This window comes from Lathamus discolor, chromosome 2, assembly GCF_037157495.1.
Source record: "Lathamus discolor isolate bLatDis1 chromosome 2, bLatDis1.hap1, whole genome shotgun sequence".
In the NCBI taxonomy this organism is placed as follows: Eukaryota; Metazoa; Chordata; class Aves; order Psittaciformes; family Psittacidae; genus Lathamus; species Lathamus discolor.
This window is the reverse complement of record NC_088885.1, coordinates 97,980,421-98,006,182: the sequence shown is the minus strand read 5'-3', so window position 1 is coordinate 98,006,182 and position 25,762 is coordinate 97,980,421. Positions and strand designations below refer to the sequence as shown.

General features: G+C 41.0%; 1 protein-coding gene across 2 annotated transcripts; it reads left to right on the top strand.

Moving 5' to 3' along the window:
• The first annotated feature begins 5 nt into the window (after positions 1-5).
• SEC61B (SEC61 translocon subunit beta) lies at positions 6-25,208 on the top strand. Of its 2 annotated transcripts, none has more exons than XM_065667843.1 (4): positions 6-120; positions 221-318; positions 645-746; positions 24,768-25,208. In XM_065667843.1, the coding sequence occupies exons 1-4, from the start codon at positions 118-120 to the stop codon at positions 24,841-24,843; spliced, it is 279 nt and encodes a 92-aa protein (XP_065523915.1). In that variant the 5' UTR covers positions 6-117; the 3' UTR covers positions 24,844-25,208. The 2 variants fall into 2 exon arrangements, with proteins under 2 accessions (XP_065523915.1, XP_065523914.1); XM_065667842.1 differs by lacking the exon at positions 24,768-25,208 and adding an exon at positions 4,729-5,061 and having other exon boundaries at positions 12-120.
• Positions 25,209-25,762: the final 554 nt, after the last annotated feature.

Genomic DNA, 25,762 nt, shown 5'->3' with positions numbered 1-25,762 from the left:
GCCCTGGAGGCGCGGTGGGAGGTGGGGCTTGCTGCGGGCAGGGACGTGGCCGGAGCAGCCGTTCGGGAGCGTGTGTGAAGTCGTCTCGACTCCTGAGCCAGCGTCGGTACTGCCGCCATGGTGAGGTCCTGCCCGAGGCGGGGGGCGGCTGAGGCGGCCCCTCTCCCTTGGCTGTGTCCGCCGCCCCTTACTGTCGCCCGGCTCTCTCCTTTTCCTGCAGCCCGGGCCCAACCCCAGCGCTACGAGCGTCGGTTCCTCCGGCCGTTCCCCCAGCAAGGCCGTGGCTCCCCGCACGGCGGGCTCCACTGTCCGGCAGAGGTAGGTGCTCAGAGTGGGGCAGCTCTCTTTCTCTCCCCCCGTCCTTTGCATTGGGTGGCTGGGCACCCCCAGCGGTGGGCAGGGGGGCTGAGCCGTGTGCTTCCGTGGGATGTGCGGGCAGAGCTCCAGTGGGAGCCCTCACCGGGCTTCGGTGCACCCGGCTGTATCCCTAGGAGGTGCTGTGCCAACCATCATGCCCTCCACTTGTCTAATTGTATGGTCTGATGCAAGTGTCTTCCTTCTGCACAGTTTCTTAGGGTGCTTAGTGCTAGAAACCGGCATACTAATGTGTTTTGGTCTTTGTTTCATTCTGTTGTACCCTAAAGGAAAAATGCCAGCTGTGGGACAAGAAGTGCAGGCCGTGCCACATCCACTGGCACTGGTGGGATGTGGCGATTCTACACTGAGGACTCTCCAGGGCTCAAAGTGTGAGTTGGGTGTATGGGTGGTGGCAGGTATGGGGGCTGTGTATTTCACCTGCTTCTGTAATTTTTCAGTCTTTGAGGCATCAGTGTTTTGGTGTGCATGGGAAAACATGCAGAATTGATAGATGATTAGATCTAGGACAAAGTATCTTACTTAATATGTAAACCTGAACAGGTAGTTCTAAAGTTTATCAAGTTTATAATGGCTTAAAAAAGGTAGGTGAAAGTTATATTTTGTAATTGCCTAGTCTTGCCTTAAATAGTCATTGAAGACTGTAAGCAGTCCATTTAAAGTTGGGAAAGATTTCTCGTCACAGTGAATTTAGGCATCTTTGTACATGTTTTTAGTCTCTTCTAGTTAAAAATTTTAGGGTTTTTTTTATTAATAGATGTATTATGATCTTTCAACCCCCTTGAAAACATAACTGATATGCCATGTGCTTGTAGAATCTCAGGTGGTTTTATTGAAGAGCTGAAGATGAATTATGTTACCTAAGCTTGCACAGCAAATAGCATTCTGGTATATCTCTGTTTTTACAAGGTGACTGTTCCAAGATTATGGTCAAATAATGGTGGTAGTGTCCCTTAAGCTGTAAGGAGAGCCTAAGTTTTTACTTTTTGGCTGGTTTGAGTCAATCAGATCACTTTCCCAAACTAGCTTTACAGCCAGATACTTGAATAACAAAGGTGAAAGGTGTATATAAGCGTATGGATGCATGCTAAATCATGCTCTCAGTGGGTGTTTGTGCTTCCTGTAGAGTTATACTTATTGGCCTCTTGGTCTTACTGGGTTAAAGAGAATCCATTAGTATTTTATTTTGGAGCTCTTTAAGGGGGCTGCTGCCAGCTGTGCAAACAGAACATTTGGGGAAGGGGTTGTGGTTGTCTAGTTAGTGATTGTTCCGTGGGTAGTCCTTCCTCAAAAGCTCTTATGTGTTTTTTCATTTTCATATGTGCTTGACTTTAAAAAAAGCAAACCTTTAAAAAACAAGCCCTTAAAGTAGTGGTGCTCTGCTACTTCAGGTTTTGTTTCCTCCATTCTGCATCCAAAAAAGAGGCAAGTTTAAGAAAAGGAAAAGCTAAAGAGCAGTAATAGTGTTCTAGAGTAAATCTGTGAAGATAGACAAAGGCAACAATTTTCCATGTTGTCTACTAAAGCTCAATTAAAAGTTAATAAAACCAAACTGAGAAAAAACAAGTGTTCTTATTGTTAGGTAGATTTTTATATTTTTTAAATACTGTGATACAAGCTGTGATACAAGCTGTCAAAGCAGCTTTACCAATTTTAGTAAGTTTCATTGTGAATCCTTTGGTATCACTTTCGGTGTTGAATGGCCACTTAATTGTTCTGAACTTCAATACAAGCAGGTCAGTAAGTAGATTTTTCCCTTCTGTTTACATCGCAACACAGTGGTTCCAAACTTTGAGGTTTTGGAACACTGGGAGTGTTGTTTGGTTTTTATTTTGGTGGGTTTTTTTGTTATTTGCTTGCTTGGTTGGGGATTTTTCTGCAGGCTGCCGTGGGTAGCTGTATGGTCAGGCTTTTAATGGAAGAAGGACATCTGTAAAAGTGGTTTGGTTTTACAAATCAGCTGCACACCAGATGTACCACTTTCTGAACCATGGCTTGGGAGCAACATTCTTTCTTACAATTTCCATGTATTTTTCCATGCATGTTTTTTCCATAACAACCAATTGTTATGTTCTTTGTCCTGTTTGGTAGGTTTAAAAGTAAATGCAGGTTATAGAGGGGTTGTGGTTGCCTCAGTAAAGTGCATCAGATGAAGTTTTTAGAAATGTTTGTGATTGCTTCTGCATACAACAGTGTGAGAGCTTAGCGTGATGGTGTTTTGTTTTAATCCTGATGTTCAAAATATGGGATCTGGAAAGCACTGTGGAAAAGAACCAACATAAAATTACCTGAGAACAGGTTATTTCATGCTAGTTCTGATTTTATATTCTGTGTAGCTATATTTTCGTCATGTAGAAGCTGTACTCAACATCAGAAATGAAGAGTAGGTTGAACAAGCAAGTTTGGTTTGCCTCAGGAAAGTACATTTATCTGTAGTATAAGATTCTAGAACATAGGAATGCCTTTTAAAATAATATTAGCAAAAGGGAGCTGTGGGGAATCTGGTTGAGAGTGGGATACAATATTTTTCTCTTTAAAACTCAGATCAAGCATTGTATACTTCGTAGGAAAGACTAAACACAAACTTGTTGCCCTTTCTGTGGCAATTGATACCTGTGGTTCCTGTGTCTTGTCTTGTGCTTTGTTTGAAGAGCTATTGACAGTGTTTCCTGTGGGTAGAGAATCAATTTGGGCTTGTGATATAGTATACAACCTTATGAAAGACATTCTGAGAATGAACAGTGTCAACTGTTAGAGGTGCCTGAATCTGTTTGTTTAAAGTGCATGGTGTGTGGAGAAGAATTAGGTGTATGGAGGAGAATGGCAAGGTTTCAGCAAGTTGTCTTTGGAACTGGAGGAAATAAGATACATGTCAGTATTGGAAAACTATTTATTTTGTCATCTGCAATTTAAAAAAACTCAAAGCAACCAGACAGCCAACAAACATACAAACAACCTACCCTTGTTTATTTCTGTGTTGCTCTGTTCTGGTTAGTGGTGCTCCTCTATTGCCATGCGCTTTTGGCAAAAAGTAGTTTGCATGTTACTACTACTAAAGGCTCAAAGGGATTAAATAGTAATTCAGGTACATTATAAGATTTTGTGCATCTGATACCATTGCAATTTATATTGTGGAGAACATAAACTTCAAATACGTATAAAACACTGGGGATCAAGAAGTATGTTCTGTTGCTTGGTGAAACAAGCTTCTTGGTAGGGGTTGCTTTTGTAGTCACTGTGTGTGTGTGTTTTACTTTATTTTATTTTGCATGTTTTGTCACTGGTTTATGTGATTAAATTCTTTGTGTCTGTTCAGGGTTCTCCGTACCCCAATAAAGCTATGGTGGATAATAAATGAATTTTAAAACTCAATATAAGATTACAGTTACGAATATTTGAAGTACATGGACCATGATCTCATAGAAAAATATGTTAGAAAGAAGCTGAAAGTGGATGGAAACAATTTACTAACTTTGTATTCAAGTAATACCTGCTTATAAACAGTAACCTGAAGGATCCAGTTACTCCAGGCTGGATAAAAGAATTTATGTTGAAAATCAGAAGTGAGATTATATGAAGTGAATGGTATGAACCAGTGCTGAGTGCACGTAATTTTGTAATAGTGCAGATAACAGTATCTTAGCACAGTGGGAAACTGCTGATTTAGTCTCTCACCATGCTAAGATTAAACTGGCTTTTAAAAACATCACCATACAATTTCTAAACAATATAATAATGGGGAGGAAAAAGTTCAGAAGTTTGTTAATTTATACATTTTGAGTAATGATTTAATGATGGAGTTAACTTTGTTTCCTTCAGAAAGATACACAGAGCGACAAAGTCTCTGTTTCTCACCCACTGTTGCCATTGCTTCCACAAGAAATGAAACCTCTGGAGAAAAAAAAAGGCTAATGTGAATCTTATGCCAAAATTTTACTAGCCGCTAGAGGACTCTGTTGGTTTTTGAATCTGACTACATCTCTGCTCGGGTGGCTATCTGACTAGTAAATGCAGTTAATAATTTTCCAGAGATTGTTTGTACAATATTGAGTGATAATGAACCATTAATGGCTTTTTAAATGAGTGATTTTTATATTTATTATTATTATGTGTTGTACTTTATAGTTATGTAACAATTAGGGTGTGTAAAACTATCTTTAAAAATGGGCAGCAGCAGTTTTTGATAGAGATGGATATCTCATTTCTAATACTTTAAGGTATTTCTATGGGAACAGAATAAGTTTTTTCATGCAATTGTTTGTGAACTGATGGTTCATTTGGCTGATAATGACTGGCCTTTGGACAAAGCAAACTTTTTTTTTTATGTTAATACATTTTTTTCTTTATTTTTAGTGGGCCTGTTCCAGTTTTGGTCATGAGTCTTCTTTTTATTGCTTCTGTGTTTATGCTGCACATCTGGGGTAAATACACTCGTTCGTAGACTCAGCTGCCAGCTTAAAGCATACATCTTGGACCAAAAATACGGTGGATCCTGGTTGTTTTTGGAGAAAGACTGGGGAAGCTTCCTATCATCTGCTGAAGTCCTGTCAACTTTGGCTCTAATACTGAATTATTTCTTGGTTTGCTATTTGGGCAGGTTTAAAGTTTGTCATGGGTCATTTTATATTTGTATCTGTACACTCAGAATACAGGAACTGCAATAAAAGTTGTGTATGGAAATAGAAACAGTTTTAACTGTATTTTTCCTCCTGTCCCAATATTTGACAGTTCAGATTCTTCTATACTGTACATTGCTATATAATTTTATGCAAGAAGATCTTTGGTTGGTTGGTTGTTTTTCTTTTGTAAATGGGAGAGGCAAAATCAGGTGCACAGACAGGTGAAGGAGCAAACATGTCTGTTGAAATAAAATGGAGGTACACTAGCTGAGCTGGTTGTTTTTGTCTGTTAACTCCACAAAAATAGCTGGGTTTATTTAATTTATTTCCCAAATGCAAGCTGAACTTTACTGGGTGTTCATTATACATGAACGTATATAAGTATGCTTATTTTTCAAACTGCACTGAAGGAACAACAGGATGAACTGGTCCCTAATTGATTTTAAAAAGATTAATTGCACGACTGTCAAAGGCATGTTTCTTTTGGAGGTCCAGACTCTTTCAAGGAAGGCTTAGTGAGGAAGAAATGGAATGGGAGGACTTGAAGAGCAATGGCTGTGTTTTAGATAACAGGACATGCAAGTAAGCTGAGATACAGTTAAGTGGCTCTTCAGTTAAGTCTCCAGTTTCCTTGTGGGTGGTGTTCTTTATTTGCCTTTTGAACATTCCGACAGATTTTCCTTCTTTTTAAAGGTACTTACATATCGGTGCATTAGTGTTTCAGATGTTTCTCACTGCTGATGTGGTGTTGAGATTCAGATAACCAAATCAGGCCTTTCCAAACAGTTGGATAGAATTATTTTAGCCTGTTGTTCATGTTACAGTTTGTTTGAATATCAGCTGGTAATGGGAAAACTGTTCATGGTTATGCAGCCTTGATACAAGTGTTGACTGCTGACACATTGTAGAAGCAGCCTTTCTCATGCATTACCTTCCTTTAAAGCAATCCTTAAAGTACTATTACTTCTGAAAGGAGGAAGCTTCAGGATAATTGCTCTGAGCTATGCTTATGCCATAATGCCTAGTGTAAAAGTAGAGGGTTGAAAATTGTCTTACAAAATACAGTGGTAGGAGGATTATGTTTTCAGAGGATTGAAGGTTGAGCAACATGGAATTCTGGTGACTCAAAGGCAGAATACACTAAAGTGGTGGAAATTGAGCCAAGTAAGTCATGTGTCAAAGGGAAAAGGATCCACAAATCACTTGTGAAGGGAGGTAAAAACACAAGGGAAAATAAGACAAATAGGTGTATTTGCTCACCATTTTAAAAAGCAGAGATAAGGACCTAATTTAAATGCTTTGCCTAACAAGAAAATAAAATCTATACAGTCAGTGTTTTCATTTTAAGGCAAGAAAGAAAATGCTAAGAAAGGACCAAATGCAAGTCAGTTTTTCTACTGACAAGGTGGACAGACTCTGCTGCTGACTCAAAGGGACAGGAATAATGTACTTTTATTCGAGTAGTGTAAGGGAAAGGATTAATGGGTAACAGCAATCTCCAAATAGTTAACCTTTTCTTTTGATGATACGGTTTTCTAACACAGCAGGAAAAAATTTTCTTCAAAATGCTTCCGGTCCTAAAAGCTCATTTGCTACATCAAGTAATTCCATTTAAAGCTTTCCATGTTTTTGCTTGCCTGCTATCCGGCTGCTTCTAAAGATCAAAATCAGCTATGAACTTAGAAAAAGAAAAGGGGCGGGGAGGGGGAGGGTCGGGGAAGGCTTACTGCTGCACAGCCTAAATTTAATTCAGCTGAGTGTAGTATGAAAATGACTATTTTGACAGTGCTGTTCTTGATTAAACATTTTGGGTTTTACAATTGCCTGTATCAGATTTTTACATACACTGTTGGAGTCTAATGTCTCTAGTTTTGCGCAATTTACTTCCCACTTCTTGACTATATTTTGGAAGTGTATGCTTTTCTCTGGTTTAGAAAATCCCTTGCTGCTTTAATTTATGAAAGAAGTGGTATTTGGACACAGCTAGCTGTGAAGTATCATAGCTTGCTTTAATATTCCTTGTGCATGATAAAGACAGATATTTCCACTGTATATTTTCAATTTGTGATCATTTTAATGATCAGCATAAAAGCATTAGATAATTCATGCTCATATTTTTAGCATTTTGTGTACATGACCTGTACAATTCTGTATTCTTGCAATTGATGTTTATCAGAACTTCCGCCCCACAGAAGGACAGATAAAGAAATGCAGGTTGCAGAGACTTACCAGAAGTTTGGCTAATAATGAGTGTGAAATTCTGTTTGGTCTGGGTGAATAAATTATGGCCATGCAGATAAATAGGAGCCAGTCTGTAATACAGGAAACTAGTCTTTTCACAAATGGGTGGAAAAGAAGGATGGTTGTTTGCAAAGCTTCATATCAGACAACTAGGGATTATAAGACTGACTTTTTATGCGTACTCGTATGTGATTGAAATACAAGGCTTGGCTGAGCTGAAATTGTAAATATCTTTATAATTTACTTAAGTCCCAGAGAGGGCTCTAGGTCTACAAAGAGCTTTACTCTGTCTCCTTAATGACAAAGGTTCAGGAAATCTGGAAGGACTTGTATTTCTGCAGAAGATATGACAATATAGAAGAACCTTTTATTCTTGACTTAAAGTTGCAACCTCAAGCTCCATTATTCCTCAGGTGATTAAGGGGTTTTATAAGGAAAAGGTCCTGCTGTACATGAGAACATCTGTGTTGCTTAAGCTTTCTCTCCATCCTCCAGCAATGAATCTGAGCTCAGGAGCCAGCTTCAGTCTGATTTAAGAGAGGAATAGAAGCTGAAAGACCATATTCTTGAGGGTTGGGCGGAATAGGTAGCTGTCTGAAGAGGGAGACTGTAGAAGTTCCCTCTGAGCAAAAACTCACTTTTAACTTGTTACCTATGGAGAATAGGGGGAGAGGTAGACGGTTTAGATGTCCTTATGATAGGAAAAGCTTTAATCTTTGCTCTTGCACCTTTTTGCACACCACAGTCAATCACAGACAAGCTATGGATCTGTGGGTATGTGAGCTTCATTAGTTCTGATGTTTCAGAACTGCTTCTTGCTCTGTAGATGCCAGCTGTACTACACAAAAACAATCTTTGTTGGGGATTGGCTTTTATTTTTCCTGCCTCCAGGCTTCACTATTTACTGGTATCCAGTCGGTTATATCTGGGCCAGCCTTCTTGTAGTGTGCATATAGTGTGTGAACTCCTTCCAGCTTTTGACATTGTGTCAGGATAAGTACTGTGCCTCTGATAATCACTCTCAATGACTTTTCATTCTTGAAGGGACCAAGGGGAAGGGCAGTTGTTTGAGTGTATAATTTGTGATTGTCCCGTGCATACATGGCCCACTTGCAACAGAAGGATGTTTTTTCTTTTATCACATCAAACTCTGAATTTGCCCTCCAACAAGAAACTGTCAGCTCTTTCCCATGTCTCATCTATATCAAGCTGTTTCTTAAGCTCTCTGAGCCTATGAGACATAACATAAACTAGTGCAAGCTCTCTTCAGTACTGTTCACAGTAAGTTATAATGCCTTTACTGCAGCCTTATATATGTATCTGTAAAGATAGATGTATGCAAATGTGTACAGTGCTTTATCAGTTTAGAAATACAAAAGGATGTGTCTCTGAAGATGTAAGATGGTACACCCTCATTAAACTGCACCATGACAGCGCTGCAAAGAAGCAAACAGAACAGCTTGTGTTCTCTTCCTCAGCTGTGTTAGCTGGAAATGAGTGGATGGTATACTGAGATCATGTGGTGAGCGCTAAATGATTTCATAAATACATTAATGGATTCTGTGAGGGGTTTGGTAGAAAAATTTATCTTGGGGTCTTTTTTGATTGGAAAAGAGATTCCTTTTGTTTCGTGAAAGGCTGAGGTTATATATTTCCAGCTTTGATAATGCTGCATTGACATCCTCAGCTGTTTATTTAAGTGTGTTTCGTAGAAGATTGTTTTGTAGACTTGGCATTAGTAATATGTTGAGAGTATTCATGATTTTTAACTTGGGATGTGAGCTGTAAAAGGGGACTGTCTTTATTTTTTAGTTGGAGGGGAAAATTGTACGGCATTTGTGATTTCTGCTTTGATTTCAGAAGTTGGTGAAAAGAAAGGCGGGCAAAAGAAGAGCAGGTGTGAAGTTACTGAGTACCTGGGTATATGTCATTCTTGACATGTATTGTGACTTTCTCTTCGTCCTTTTTTATTCTGGTTGTCTCTTTGAGGGCTTCTGATCATACTGAATTGTGCCATATAGTATGATAATGCTCTGATAATGCAGAGACATGGCAGGTAGTAACAGCAGTGAACAGAACACACCCATTTTGCTTATGACACAATCCAAGTTCAGATGTGGATCGCCACAGGTTTAACAATTTTATCTCATGTTTGGCGGCAGGTTGCAAAAAAACTTTACAGAACATTGAAAACTCACGCGTGGAGGAACTCACAGTAGTGGATAATAGAATTAGAGCCTTTCCTCTGTCCCAGGTGGAATTAAATAATACTAATCTCCCTGCTGTCTGCATGCAAAATTACTTACTAATGACAGAATTGTCTTCATTGAACAAGGGTCTGTGGAGTGAGATACCTCTGTGCTTCTGAACAGAGAAACAACCTCACAATACTTGTGGGAAGAAAAATGGTTTTGCTAATTCTGCTTCCAGTGTTTTCTACCTCCAAGTTAAAATGATTTTCAACCACTTTCTGCCTCGTGGCAAACTCAAGAACAGGAGAACATCAGGTAAGGCCTCTTGTCATGGACAGTTGCTTGAAGATTGACCACTTTAAGGGAAAAGTTTTCTGTAAAATGACTTGTTGCAGCAAACCTTTTATCTCTGTGGTTTAGGTTGTTGTGGCTATGGCTGTGTAGCTCATCTGAAAAAGCATCTGTGTTCTGAAGGAAGCACAGAGGTCTTTTATTTGTCCTGGTATCCAAGCAGGGTAGTTCACCTGCAGCTGTTCCTTCCTGATACTTAAGGAACACCACTACTCCATGTAGTGGTAGCCCTTTCTCTCCACTTTTACCTGGCTTCTTTTGAGGATATATAGCTCGATGAATTCCTTTTCTCTGTGTGAATGACCCGTACCTCGCCTCTCTAGGGTGAGATTTAACTTTAGGTTAGCTAACTCTAGACTTCCAGAATGTAGCTGCTAATAGTTGTATACCTTTTGTAGTCACAGAATCACAGAATCCCAAGGGTTGGAAGGGACCTCAAAAGATCATCTAGTCCACCCCCCCTGCAAGAGCAGGGTAACCTAGAGTACATCACACAGGAACTTGTCCAGGCGGGCCTTGAATATCTCCAGTGTAGGAGACTCCACAACCCCCCTGGGCAACCTGTTCCAGTGCTCTGTCACTCTTACAGTAAAGAAGTTCTTCCTGATGTTAACGTGGAACTTCCTATGCTCCAGTTTACACCCATTGCCCCTTGTCCTATCACTGGATATCACTGAAAAAAGCCTAGCTCCATCATCCTGACACCTACCCTTTACATATTTGTAAACATTGATGAGGTCACCCCTCAGTCTCCTCTTCTCCAAGCTAAAGAGACCCAGCTCCCTCAGCCTCTCCTCATAAGGGAGATGTTCCACTCCCTTAATCATCTTTGTGGCTCTGCACTGGACTCCTTCAAGCAATTCCCTGTCCTTCTTGAACAGAGGGGCCCAGAAGTGGACGCAATATTCCAGATGCGGCCTCACCAAGGCTGAGTAGAGGGGGAGGAGAACCTCTCTTGACCTACTAACCACTCCCTTTCTAATGCACCCTAAGATGCCATTTGCCTTCTTGGCCGCAAGAGCACATTGCTGGCTCATGGTCATCCTCCTATCCACCAGGACCCCCAGGTCCCTTTCCCCTTCACTACTTTCCAGCAGTTCAACCCCCAACCTGTACTGGTACATGGGGTTGTTCTTCCCCAGATGCAAGACTCTACACTTGCCCTTGTTAAATTTCATCAAGTTTCTCCCCGCCCAACTCTCCAGCCTGTCCAGGTCTCGCTGAATGGCAGCACAGTCCTCTGGTGTGTCAGCCACTCCTCCCAGTTTTGTGTCATCAGTGAACTTGCTGAGGGTGCACTCAGTTCCCTCATCCAGGTCATTGATGAAAATATTAAACAGCACCGGTCCCAGCACTGACCCCTGAGGGACTCCACTAGTCACAGACCTCCAGCTAGATTCTGCGCCATTGACCACAACTCTCTGCCTTCTTCCTTTCAACCAGTTCTCGATCCACCTCACTACTTGATCGTCAAGCCCACACTTCCTTAGCTTATCTATGAGGATGCTGTGGGAGACAGTATCAAATGCCTTACTGAAATCAAGAAAAACCACATCTACCGCTCTACCATCATCCCTCCACCTAGTCACTTCCTCATAGAAGGCTATAAGGTTGGTCATACATGACTTCCCCCTCATAAAACCATGTTGGCTGTTCTTAATGACCCCCTCATCCTTGATATGCCTAGTGATGGAGTCAAGAATAAGTTGTTCCATCATCTTTCCAGGGATGGAGGTAAGGCTGACTGGTCTATAGTCATTGGTGACAAACCGGCATTTCTAGGTTTTACTTCTGCTAACCTGTTTTAGTGTCAGGTGAAGAGATATGCTGTAGGTGCCAGTGGCTTCAGGCAGTTGAAGAACTCTGGACAGCAACTTAGAGTAGCTGGAGCGTTTGTTAACATTGTAGGTGCCAGATTGTTTGAAATTAAATTCAACCCTGCATTCAACAGCTGCTGCTGACTGAGCTACGGATCTTTAACTTCATGTTGCTGATGAAATAATCTGAGAGTGTACAGTGGTGATGAAACCCGAAAACCTCATGAAGACATGCTTGGCAGGTTTGGTCATCAAAACAGACTTCCCAGAGACCAGAGGTTTTAGGAGCGCCATGATCCTTGAAGAAAAAAGTAATTGGCAATTGAGGAAAGCACTTTAATCAGACAGTAAGTCAGTAAATGCTGCCAGAGCATGTTTCTCCCCCATGGATATCACTAAACCAGTTCAGTTTAACTTGCTTTGTGTTGGATGTGCCGGCCCAGAGTTAGAAATCTGTCTGTTAGTGCCTTGCCATCACTAGGCGGAATTTTGTGGTATGTATGGCTGAGTCACTCCTATGCAGTAGGAAAAACCAAATTGCATGGATATAAATTTTGCCTAGTTTTAGTCTTGTATGAAAATAATTGTGTCACCAGTGAGGAATAAAAAGAAAACCTGTTAGAGAAATGTTAGCAAACTTTGTGTGTGTGTGTCATGGGCTTGACTGTCTCATAGTGAAGCTAATGGGAAAGCTGCTAAGCATCTGTTCGAGGAGGATGAGGCAGCTGTGCATTTGTGTTAAAAAGGAAATCTAATGCTTTTATTGTTCCGTTTCTAAGCTTGCTCTTTACTGCAAACCTGAAATGAATACCCAGGTGCTATACTGATCATTACATTAAATTTTATTAGAAAAATAGACTCTCCTTGTACTTAAGGTAAGGAATGAGCTGTAATGTGTTTCCTCCAAAAACCTGCTTTTCTAGTGGAAGGTGTCTCTGCCCATGGTCCCTTCAACCCAAACCATTCTATGATTCTATGAAAAATGCTGTGAAACAATTGTATTAATGCTACAGAACCTGTTCCTCCACCATCTACTCTAAGAGAGTGGCTTTCAAATAATGTTGAAGTTGGGAACAATACTGCTATTGATAATTCATGGATCAGGTGACAGGGAACCTTGTAATAAGAACTGGCATATATTTCCAACACAGCATCCTAACTTACAGCAAAAGAAGTATCCGATTATGAAAAATCTGCAAAGGCAGATTAAAGTGGTAGAGTGATGGCACTGCAAGTTCTTGCATTCCAGGTGTAATGATCGCTTTATTGTAAACCGGCAAATGTATGGAGTCAAAGCAATATTTCATATACAAAGTTTTATTTTTTCACCGTGCATTTAACACCATCAGATCCCAGGCTTGGAAGTGTTACTGTAGTGCCTAATTAGCATGCCCAGGCTGAATATTTCTAGCACCTGCTGTGACAGAAGAGGTTTCATGCGGTGCTTCCCTTCTTACTGTTCACTTCTCACCCTTAGCTGATGCTGCTGGGTAAAACCCCTGTAGCACAGTCTCCCTGGAAGACTGTTAAGGTCCATCAGAAGACAACAGTCATGCAGAACTGGAAGTAAGTTTTAAATAAAAGCAGACCTACATACTGTCTTAAAATAAGATAGTAAAGAAAGTGTAATAGTCTGAGATATTACTAATTCCTAAGAACCACTAATATTTACTAGCTTTTTGTAGCAAAACCTCACTAGCTCTCACAATACTGTCTCTCACAAGCAATATCACCATCATTTCTTTATTCTCCTGGTTTGCTCTCTTCAAATTTTGACCAGACTAATCCCTAAACCTCTCCTCTGCTTTAAACAGTTGTACAGCTTCCACTCACTCCCCTGATATCCTCACTGGTTGCAGTTGCTACTTTGGAGGAGTTATATCATTTGTATGTAGCTCAAGTTCATGTATGGGAATATAATTCACTGAAGAACTGTTGTGATGTTGGTTGTGGTTGGGCTGTTCCCTTTTGCTTCCACAGAAGGGCAGTAATTGTATGTCCTGTTCTTGGTTGCTGTGTGTGGGATAAAGCCAATTAAATCTGAGCAAAGCCAGTGCTTTGCCACCGCTTTAATTTCTGCACTGCATCAATGCCACTCCCAATTTCTTTGTGTATGCGTCCACCTTTGTTCATTGCCAGAAAGCACTGCTTGGGTTTCTGCTGAGGCCATCTAGCATCATCCTGCCTTTTCCAGGAAAAATACAGCCTGAGCTGAAAGCAATTGGTAGGTCCTGCCTGATCACACCTGCTTCTGAAACTGGTCCTAATGCATCAGGGGGATGTGTTCTTTTGTCACATTAAAATCATACATGTCAAGTTGGGGTGAACTTTTTGTATGTTTTCTATGAGATGTGTGCTGTCCTTGCATGGAAGCAATGTGGGAATTGAAGAATTTTCTCCTCACAGCAACTCGGTGCCACAGGCTGGGCTAGAAATCGGGATTTAAGTTACAGATATCCCTTTATGTAATGCTGTGCACCTGACATGAAAGTAAGTAGTCCATCTGAGTCAGCCTCTGCATGAGCTGTCAGTACAATGCAGGAGAGCGATGGCACAATGTTTCAGTTTACAGGAAGAGATTTGCTGTGTCCAGTTTTGAGCACACTCAATGTAGGAAAGACAGTGATAAACTGGAGCAAATCCAGCAGAGGTGTTCAGGGTCTGGAGCACTTGCTCTGAGAGGGGAGGCTGAAGGAACTGGACCTCCGTAGCCTGGAGAAGGGGAAGCTTGATAGCAGCCTTCCTATATCTATGCAGAGGTCATGAAGAAGTTGAAAGCAGACTTTTCATAGCAGTACATAGCAGGAGGATGAGAACCAATGGGTCTAAGATAAAACCGGAGGGGCTGGATACAAGGAGAAACCTTTTCACCTTGAGGATAGTCAAGCATTGGAGCAGGTTTCCCAGGGCAATTGTTCAGTCTTGTCCCTTGAATGTTTTCAAGACCCGATGGATAAAGCCTGGGGAAGCCTCATCTGATCCCAATAGGTGGCCCACCTTTGAGTTGTAGGTAGGGGATTGCACTAGATGACCTTGTAAGGTCTCTTCCCACCTGAATTACCTTGTGACCGTACGACTCTTGTGTAGGCTTTCTGACATGGACTTGAATGTCTGTATCTTCTGAAACTGGGGATATTTCTGCCGGTCAGTAGTTGAGGTAAAGAGCTGACTGTGAACAGAACCTACTTCAGGTTATCAAGGGTCTTGGAGAGTTGTGGAAAGAAAGAAGACTCTTAGTGATTTTCTTTAGGCTCTTGAGCTTGAATTTTTTAATTCACTGAGCCAAGTAGATGATATTAGCTAAGAATACAGTATGCAGTCCGAATAAGTAAATCACATGTCTGCAGGAATCATCAAAACTGTACATGCTACTCCATCTGGTGGGGGAATCAATAACAACTTCCAGTGTTTAAAAGGTGGAGACATCCTTCAATCACAAAGGCAGGGTTTTCCCAGTCTGTTTAGCTGTCTGTAAGCAAGTGTCCTTCCTTTTGCAATACTGGCCCTACACAGGACAGATGGGAAATCTTGCTTGGTGAATTTCGGTTTTCAGAATATTCTACAGGTATAATTATTATTTTTTGTCCTGTTCCCTTTCTTTCAAAATGAGTAACCCAAATCAATGTGGTTGATGGGTAGCAAACAAAAGACACAGCCCTGAAGAACTGGGCCTTCTCTTTTCTACTGTTGTAGGCTCAGGGCGTGAGAATGTTTGCTAAAATACCCTGAGCAGGTCTCTGAAGTTAGTCTTTGTGGTGCAGGATTGCATTCTGTCTAGGGCTAGCTCAGTAGTTCCTGATTAGTACCTCTCTACACAACATCAGCAGCTGGAAATTTCTTCGCCAGATTCTGCAATGACCCTGTATAGAGGTAAATGAAAATGCCAGTGTTGACAGGGCCTGGAAATAACATGAAGCATGTTAGGATGGAATTAAAATCTCATACGTTTTTGGAAGATTATAGGAATAAAGGTCATGTTGCCTCTTTCATGAGCTATGAGATTCCATGCCTGGTAGTAATTTATTTCTTGAAATAGAGACCTCATAAGAAAAGCACATAACCTCATAAGAAAGAGTAAAGGCTAAGCAAAGATTTATATGGGTTTCATAGGTGTCTTTTTATTAGCATTATGTAATCAGTGACTATTTTATTTCAAAGTAACACACATTGAAATGCAGAGAGAGGTCAGAGATGGTAAGTCTCAGTCTAAATCTGCGTTTGTGTTTGGCTATAGAGGCAGAGGCTGAGGATTATGTTGATTATCGTGGAGATTCACACTGCTTATTCCTCTGTTTTGAGCTACAAAGTGAGCAGCGAGCACCTTTCAGGAGTATGATTGCTTCATTTTGGTGAGAAGTAAGCTTTTATTTGGATCAAAGAGGGTGTTGCAGTGTTTCACAGCCATGAAATCTCAGTTTTGCTCTCCTTTAGCAGTGAGTAAGAATGTCTGTTTGTTTACTGTATGATGGCAAATTTGTAATTCAGACATTTGTTGGAGAGACTGATGAGCAATGTGATTTCGTCTCTTCTAATCTAGTTTGAATTGAATATCTGATCTCAAAGAGAAAGGGTTTGCTTCACAGTCCCCAGCACTTGCCCATTTGATCTGAAGACATAAATCCTCGTGTCGCTTTTTCAAATTGAGAATTTGAGAAGAGACTTTACTCCGAAAGCCTACGCTTTCGGATCTCTTTCATAAAGCCAGTTCAAGGAAAATCTGTAGCCTTGTAGCCCAGTAGATGTGGTGTTACCATTAATTATAAGAGACCACAGGCTTTGTCTGAAGTTAAGAGCTGAGGCCTCTATACTTTTTGGGGTTTGTATGGACTTACTTTGGCCTGCCTGCAGATTTCTTTTAGCTTGTTTGCCTGTGATAGTGATTGCCTAATGACCGGGTAACTATTATTTTGTTTTAGCTTTTGATCAGCTTTGAACAACTTCACAGTTCCCTTCCCCTGCACTGGAGCTATCAGGGTTAAGACTCACAGAGGCAGTGGAAAGGAAAGCATACCACCAGAAAAATGGGTAGATATTAAAATGTGTGTGTTGAGGTTTAACTGAATATACTTTGAACTGTGACTTGTTAGCATCACTGTAACTGGATGGGTAATTCTTTCATTAGATTGTTCAGACTTGAGCTAGACTCATGGTAACTTTGTGACTTTGCATGTATGGTGTGTTCCTTTTGCAGTTAACATTTCAAGTGTTTCAGACTTGAATTCAAGCAGTCTACAATGTAACCTGAATGATTTAGTGGCAAAGATTAGGAAGCAGTCATGAAGGGTTGTATATCCCTGACTGATACAGCAAAAGTGTCTTGGGACGACCTGTCCTGAAGGGGTGCTGGAGCGGATGAATCTGTTTCCAGAGGTTTTTCTCAGAGGTGAGTAAAGGGGAAAGCCCAGGTCCGGGAAGGTATGTGATTATGTCATGAGTTGCTCTCATCCTAGAGAAGCAAGACGTATGACTTTTTTGAGTCTTTAGGTAAAGACTTGCACATTTGGCCTTCAAGCACTTTACCCAAGTAGAGTGAATATGTGGTTTATTTTATGAGATATTATTTTGGGATGATTCAAGCAGTTATCATCCTCTGGTACCAAGATCTGCTGTCTTTAGAGAAAACTTCTAAATGCTTCTAAAGTCTGAGGAAGCAGGAGGAAGCCCACCATATTTGAAGTTTATTTACTTTGTCTAGCAGTAAATACAGTGATTTGGGCAGAACAGTCATTACATTTCAGAAGTTGTCCAAAGAGAGCAGGTCTGTAAAGGAGGAGTGTCTGTTACGGTGTTCAAAGAAGAACATCAATGACAGAGGCAGTGAAGCAGCTACTGTATCATTTTAAAAGACTGGAGAACAAACCACACCAATATTAAAAGGAAATAATGTAAACCATAGGCTGTTTCCTGTGAGGCCAAAATGCAGTCTCTACAATTCAAATTGTTCTTCATATTTGTGAAGGACAGATTTAGACCCACGAGGGAAAGAAAAGCTGTGAAGAAGAGGAGGGCTAACAGCTTACTTCTTGGCTGTTAACATTGAATAATTAAACACTAACAGCCAAAAGGAAAGCTGTTGTTTTCCTAGTCCAAATACCCAGCCAGGAATAAAACATTAAGCAGCTATACAAATGATGTCTTTCATTTTCTTTTCATAAAACAAACCACTAAGTTAAACAACATATACGTTAGATACATAGAATGTAAGTACATTTCATATAGCCAGAAGTGTAATTTCTGGAATTTGTGCTTTGCATGTCGTGGGTAAACTGAACATTACTTACTGTGCTGAGTTTTTCCTTTAAAATTCATTGCGTATCTGTGGAAATTAAGGCTAGTATCACTTAAAGCCATTACTACTCTATGGTAAAGAACCCCTAAAGGGCTTGTGTGTCCGAAATCTTACCCATTTTGAGTTTTTTTCCAGCTATAATATTTGGTCCAAAAATTTTGTTATTTACTAACCCCATCTGGGTTAGTAAATTCCCTTCTGGAATGTGGGTCATTAGTCTGTGCTTTTACTGATGGAGAGTCTTAACGTGTTGTGGCATTAGCCTCTGGCCCCTGCTCCTTTTTTGTAGTCTTTTTACAAAGGCTGAACTTTTGAGAAGTTCTCCAACCTTAAACTTACTGGAGAGGAGAATAAAACAAATTGTTTTGCTGGTAGTTTTTGCTGTGTGTAAAGCAAGGGTTGTAAAACTTAAGAGTGGAACAGACACCACATTCATAATTTCAGACTACAACCCATTCCCATTCACACGTTTTACGCTGTAAGAAAACTCAGAGGAGAAGGGGGGAAGGGGTAGCTGGGAGAAAAACAAGACATATGAAATGAAGGAGAGATGGTGTTTAGAATCCAGTATGTCTGACAGAAGTAAAAAACCCCAGAGCCAGAAAATTGTCATCAGGTAGCGGTGATGTCAGTCTAGAGCTCCTTCCAGCTTTGGATCACAAGGCCCATCAGCAGAGCTCCCCGTACACAGCACCCCTTCACAGTCACTCATCAATCAAACAACTCTGAAAATAAAGAGCACATGTCATCAAATTTGTGGAATTCTTCCCTTCCTGTTTATGCAAGAACTGCCAGATCACTTATGTTGCTGCTTCAGCTTTCTGTCCTCGGAGGCGGGGGTGATTTTTCTTTTCCCAGTATTAGAGTAGCTAAGTCCTTTCAATTCTGGTGTGAAACTTAAATGTTGTTGCAACAAGACAATTTCACATTGCACAGGACACTGGGGAGCTTTGTGGGAATGCAGAGGTTATATCTTTGAAAGGCTATTTATTCATCTTCATAAAGTTCCTTTGCCACCTTGGATGAGGAGGGATAGAATAACAGATCCAAAATACTCTGTTTGCCCGTGCAAAAGCCTTCATACTTGTTTATATTGGTTGGATTCAAATGCTGGAACTGACAGATTGCTCCAGAGAGGGCATAGGAGCAAAGTATAGAGGCACATACAATATATGGAGTAGGGACTCAAAGGCTGTATCTCAGTTGCTAACTAAAATGGGCCAGGGACTTCTCTGAGATCTGGGGTCCAACAGGCATGGTTGAGGTCATGTTTGTACAGATCAACTCCCTTAAGCCGTCCTGCCCATCAGAAAGGCTAGGTGCATCTGGCGTGGCTGTTGACCTGCATCAGCTCTTGAAGCGTTGCTGGGATCAGCAGTGTCATTCTGCCTGGGCCAAAGCTGTGCTAGAACACATGCTGATGCTTTCATGGTGAGGCTGGTTGCTTGTCAGTGCTCGGTTTGCTTGGGTAGGTGTAGTCAGAGGTTCCTGTATTATGCTGGAATACCAGGTACAGGACAAAATAGTCCTATTTCAGTGAGCTGTCATCTGTATGTACTTCACTCCTACTCTACCTAGATCTTCTTCAGAAGTGTCATAAGCAGTAGAGATCACTCTGTCTAGTAACCAGCACTCCTTTCTCTAATAAAGCTGTATATATAAGGGAAAGGTTGACATTTGTATTAAAAACATTAAAAAAATAGCAGTACTTCTGCTGGCAGTTTTCCCAGCACACCATATGTCGACCTTCGCTGGTCAATGTAAAAACCACAATCAACTGTTATGGGATTAGTGTTTCACATCAGATGTATCACCCCATGCTTTGCTTTCTCACTGATGCCACCCTTTCCAGGTGACTTCAGGTTCCCTTTGTGTGACCTTTTGCTCGCCGCTGCTTCTAAAGTGTGCTCCAACGGGAGCCATCTCAGGATCGCAAAACATAGCCTGCATGTTCCCCAAAGCCAGGTTTTCATTCATTCTTATACATGTCTGGGCTTGGACCTAGTTTCTCCAGCATTGCTAGTCCAACCTTGAAATATTCTTTGCAAAGCTTTCTTTTTGTTGGCTTCCAGGTTTCTTTCTTTGATTATCAGGGGAATATCCAGTTCCTCTTCCATACCTGTCCATGTTTTCATTCTCTTTTGTCCACAAGACAAATTTCTGAGGGTTCTCCACCCTCCTGGCTCATGAGGACAACCTGATGCCTGTTCTTTGCTGGTCTTTGCTCCATATGCTGAAGATGAAAGCTTTGTATATTTTAATGTTCTCCCATAGCATTAATTCTTTATATCCAATATGAATTATTGGCAGATTAACAGCAATCTGGAAAAGCAGATGGTGCTTTCCAGACCTCCCTCCTCCCCTGTCATGGTTGAAAGGAAACTAACATTAATGCAGCCCCAACCTTCAGTGAGAGCACAAGCCTACTCAGTGTGTCAGGCTGCCAGTTCTTTACATCCAACTTTATCTTATCTGTGTGCTTCCTATTTCTTCTGGATATAGAAAGAAATCTCCAATACATATCAGTATTTTTATCCTGTAGTTACAAATGCAAATATAAAACCACCATAAAATTATATTCGTGTATAATCACATAAATATATATCAGTGGCTCTGCATTTGTACTTCTAAATAAATGGATGTGTGTTCAAAGAAATGCATATGTATATATATGTGCATACATAATACATCAGGTATTTGTATGTACTTCCTAAATCCATTGGGCATCAATATTGACATGTTTCTCTGTGGAAACTGAAATTTAGTATGATTGAAAGTTGATAGCATGGCTTGGGATGGCAAATGTCCACCAACTACTGATTAATCACTGACATCTTCTCTGCCTAGAAACAGACCCGCGTATCACTTGCTCTGCACGGTTGCACTATGCCCTGCCTTTATGCTTACGTTGCGTTTGGCACCTTTTCAGTCTTTCTCTGTCGGACAACTTCCTTCAAAGATTTCATGTCAGGAAAACTCATCATGCTGGTTGTACGTGTGCCTTTTCTCTGTACCTGCAGAATTATTTGTCACTGATTATACTCTAAACAATGGATAAGAACTAGTTTGGATGTGCAGTAATACACCTCAAGCTCTTTCTTCAAGCTGCTGCCAGGAAAACATTCATCAACAATTTTTTTGTTTCATAAGATAAGTTTAGTATGAAATTGAGTATGAAAGATTAGTATGGAATTCACTGAAAACAGCAGAAATTGGTAGCAGGTAATATATGCACATGTCTATACACATCGACACACAGAGGTTTCAGTCTGAGATGTGCAACCTCTTTATGGCAGACGTTTTCCCTTTGTTTTCGGTAGTCTATTTTTTGCTGTCTTTCCTTCCAGCCTACAATTAATGAAGTCAGTCACAGGGGCAGGGAAATTATTCTTTATTCTTCATCCTTTGGTATACTGATAACCTATGTGCTGTTCCTTATTGTGTTACTTGTAAGAAGAGTTTTAATGGAAACCTTTTCAAGACAGAAAGGACCCCACAGCACTGGGGAGCTAATGAGGCCCGAGGTACCCTCCTAAATTCTGCACTTCTGCACTACTTACCATATTTACTTTTTCAAGAATAGTGTTCAGTTGTTTGGTCACAGCTTCCCTACGTCTGATGGCAAGAGGCTACCTTGACAGTGAATATAGCATCCATGAGTATGGAGTCTTTGACGGTAAGCACTGCAGGGGGAGAACGTCGGCTGGATGTGGTGGAATTTGTGAGGTATTCTTGTGTTTCATTTTGGCTTTGTTTCTCTGTTTTGTTTGTGTTTTGGATGTTTGGGAAGTAAGTGTACTTCAGGCGAATCTTGAAGGATAACTGGTTTTCCGTTCCCCCATCCCTGCACAAGTGCTATCTCATTTAAGATCAGCAGATTAATGAAATAATTAATCTTAAAAGATAATTCGGAGCCCCATGGTGGAAAGCAAAATTTATTTATTACTACCGGTTTCTGGTGTTTTTTCAGACTGTTACATGCTCATCATATAAACAACCCCTTGCACTTACTCAGCTATATACTTACACTCCAAAAAGAGTAGCATATGGGGTGAAAACCAGATGCCCCTGCCTACATAAAAACTCTATATGTTTTTTTGAATGTACTCAGGAAACAGTCACGATCTTCTTCCCACTCTCAGAGGAGTCAGCTGAATGCAGTGGAGCCCCTGTTTAGCTCTCTGTGACTGCTGATATTGCCTAGGTTCTCCTTGGTGGGAAAATGGGATGTACTGTCTCATCTCATAGGATGTTCCATCATCCTCCTCCGAACTTTCCATGCTTTGTGTGTTAATTCTCCTTACTAACATGATATTCCTTTTTCCCTCAAGGGATGTCTGGGTTTTTCTACAGAAACTGTCTACTTCACTCATCTCCAGTATCTAGCTCTGTATCTCATTCTTTGTGTCTGTGGAGCAGTTAACATCATCAGGGACCTTCTTCCCAATTGCACCCTATATGCAGTTTTGGCCTCTGCACTCAGAGGCTAAGTTTGCATCCTATCCAAAGACTGCCTTTAATTCCGCATCTTGTTAAATCAGTACTGCAGATGAGAACCCATCACAAAGCCTCTAGTAAATCACAACTTTCATTTCTGTTGCATCTTCATTTCTGACCACTTTCTGTTCAGAGATCACTATTTATGTCAGCCATTAATTTTGTATAAACTCCCTCCAGCTGCCTTGCTCCTGCAGTTTGCTGGCATGTGCAGCTGTAACTGAATACGCTGCTCTGAAAACCAGCACAGGTCCCCTTCCTTGTGGCATAAAATCTTTGTTTGGTGTGCCTTGCAATGAGATGATGGGTTTGTCGTGTGAAGCAGAGGTCTGGTTCCATGCTCTGCTAGTGACCCGCCATGCGGGGGCAGAACAGCTCCACCTGGGAGCGTGAAATGAGTGCTCCCAAATGAGAGCTGGTGGCTCTGCAGCTCGTCTCTCCACAGGAGCAGATATTCCACTGAGGAAACCTGCAGTATAAACTGAGTTCCACAGAAGCCCTTTGGGTTCAGGAGAGTCTCATCAGTCTTGTGTTGTCCTGATGCGCACTTGTAATAGTGATTTGGCTGCTTCTATTATAGCCCCAAGACATAGGAAGCCCACAATAACAAGAAATTTCATACCTTCTGCTGCACCTGGATTGTCAACCAAACCAAATTCAGCTCAGAATATTTAGCGAAGGTCAAAATGAACCAACAGCACAGATGACTATGGTGTGCTGGAAGCATCATTCTGTAGCCTGGGTCAGGGGTAATACCAGTGGGAACTGGGTACATAGAGGAGCTGCATGGCATGCAGAAGACTCCAGTGTATGAACCTCTGACTCTCCTGTCCATTTATAAGCTATGCAGAGGCATGGCTTTCTGGTAAGACCTGTATTATTTTAATAGTCTGCTTACTTCAAGAATTCTGGGCATGGACAGTAGGTCTTTAAAGGCATTGGGCTATTTTTAGTGATGCTATTCTGAAAGTCTTCCTGCAGAAATTGGAATACTGTTTTAAAAAGTCTCTACAGCTCTAAGTCATATGAGTCACCAAAGGGTTTCTATCTTCCTTTTTGGATTATAAGAGTTTATTTCTCCAGTAGATTCTTACTTTGCTCTCCCAGAAAAACTGATGGGGTTTGTTCTTTCAGTCAGGGTAAAAGGTGTTATTGAAGGCCCTTTGATACTTTTTTCTCATGTACATCAGATGATGGAGGTAATGAATGGACACATACTGTCCATCCATTACATGCACATGCTAGGCACTTTGACTAGCATTTGACTTCAAAATACCGTTTAATACTGCGCTTGGACTGTCATCTGTCCTGTTGGCAAAGGGACATGTCATTAAAAGCCTGAATTCAAGCAAAGAGTCTTTGTATTTTCATCTTTTATTAAAAGTGAACATATATGCAAAAAGGCTTAAATGGAGGTGGATGCCAGTACTCCTGCTCTCCCCTCCACTTCCATCTACAAAGGAGCTTCTCTTCTGAACTGAGTGACAGTATATTTCTGGTAATACCTGAATTTTGGTCCTCCATATCCCAGTATGGAAAAGCTTCCCATTGAAATCAGTGAAAAATGCTAAAAAATTCCTTTTTATTAAGAGCAGCAAGAAATAATGCAAAGCTTTAAAAAAAAAAAATCTGAGTTAAATCCAATTCCTTAAATCCCTGATGGAAGAAATCTTATTACCTTCAACACTATTATATACAGGACAAAGCCTGTGAGCTTTGCTGAGTGATTGAAAAAGGCAAATTAATGGCAGCACTTGAAATTACCTGTAATTATCAGTGACACCAGGTCAGCATCATCGCACTGACAGTCTCACGGAGTGGTGACTATGACTGGTTTGGAATTTATACAAAACTTAAAAACAAAACCTGACCTCCACAATCGGTGTTAAGGTATCTCTGGAGCATTTAAGCATCTGAATTCACAATCTAATGTTTAGCTGCATTCATCTTTTGAAGAGCAGTTAAATTCTGAAGCAGAGGGTCCCAAGCGTTTTCCTGGTCAAAATCACCTCTCCTTTCCCATTCATATTTACTCAGGCCTCTCCCTTTGCTGTCACCATCACACAATGTCTCTGCAGCAACTATAACAACTGCTTATATGGAAAAGTAATAATAGGAAGGCGTTTAATGAATTTTAAGCTGACTATAATGTAATTTAGCAGCTGGAAACATGGAGAAGAGCCAGCACAGTGTGACCTGACAGCTCTCTATGGATTGTCAGTGGTCAATGTAGCACATACTTCAGCACTGTTCTCCAGGGTACGCTGACGATGTTTCTTTTCTACAGCTACATTCCTGATTTCAATTAAATCAGAGTCTGAAGTACTCTTTCTGATATAGTTAATACCTTCCGATAAATGCTCTTGGCTTTGTTTCTTCTCCCCAGATGCTGTCCTTCCTCACACTTCTTCGCTCAGAGAGTGGAGCAGACATCACCTGAAAAGCAAAGATGTTATTTTTAGAGAGACTAGAGCCGAAGTTTTGTCTTCTGAAAGCAGAGAAGGAAGAAAAAAGGTCCTTTGGTTACGTAACAATAATTCCTTCATTCCTGGGAACCTCTCAGAATCTTTCTTTTGTTCCTTCGGTGTTACTGGTTCAGTACTAGGTCCGCAATGTTCTTGCGTTTTTCACTCTATCTGTAACTATAAAGGAATTTGCAGCATAAAGCCACTCATCAAATTATGCAGCTGAAGTTTTTAGTTTGCTGGGAACAAGCATACCTTAAAGTTCTTGTCTCTTTATTTTCCACTAAGTATATGAGCCAAATTGTTAACACATTGACCCAATGCCTTTGGGGCATTATAAAGCTTTTTATGACAGCCTACAATTAGTGTGGTATAGTTTCTTTTGAAGGAGGCTTGCAACAGGTGTCTTAGCTTTCTGCTCCTTGCTTCCGTCCCCTCCAGTTCAATGCAGTTTAACACCATTTATTAAGATCACCCTTGTTTCCAATTCATAGAATCATAGAATAGTTAGGGTTGGAAAGGACCTCAAGATCATCTAGTTCCAACCCCCCTGCCATGGGCAGGGACACCTCACACTAAACCATCCCACACAAGGCTTCATCCAACCTGGCCTTGAACACCGCCAGGGATGGAGCACTCACAGCCTCCCTGGGCAACCCATTCCAGTGTCTCACCACCCTAACAGGAAAGAATTTCCTCCTTATATCCAATCTAAACTTCCCCTGTTTAAGTTTTAACCCGTTACCCCTTGTCCTGTCACTACAGTCCCTGACGAAGAGACCCTCCCCAGCATCCCTATAGGCCCCCTTCAGGTACTGGAAGGCTGCTATTAGGTCTCCACTCAGCCTTCTCTTCTCTAGGCTGAACAGCCCCAACTTCCTCAGCCTGTCTTCATACGGGAGGTGCTCCAGTCCCC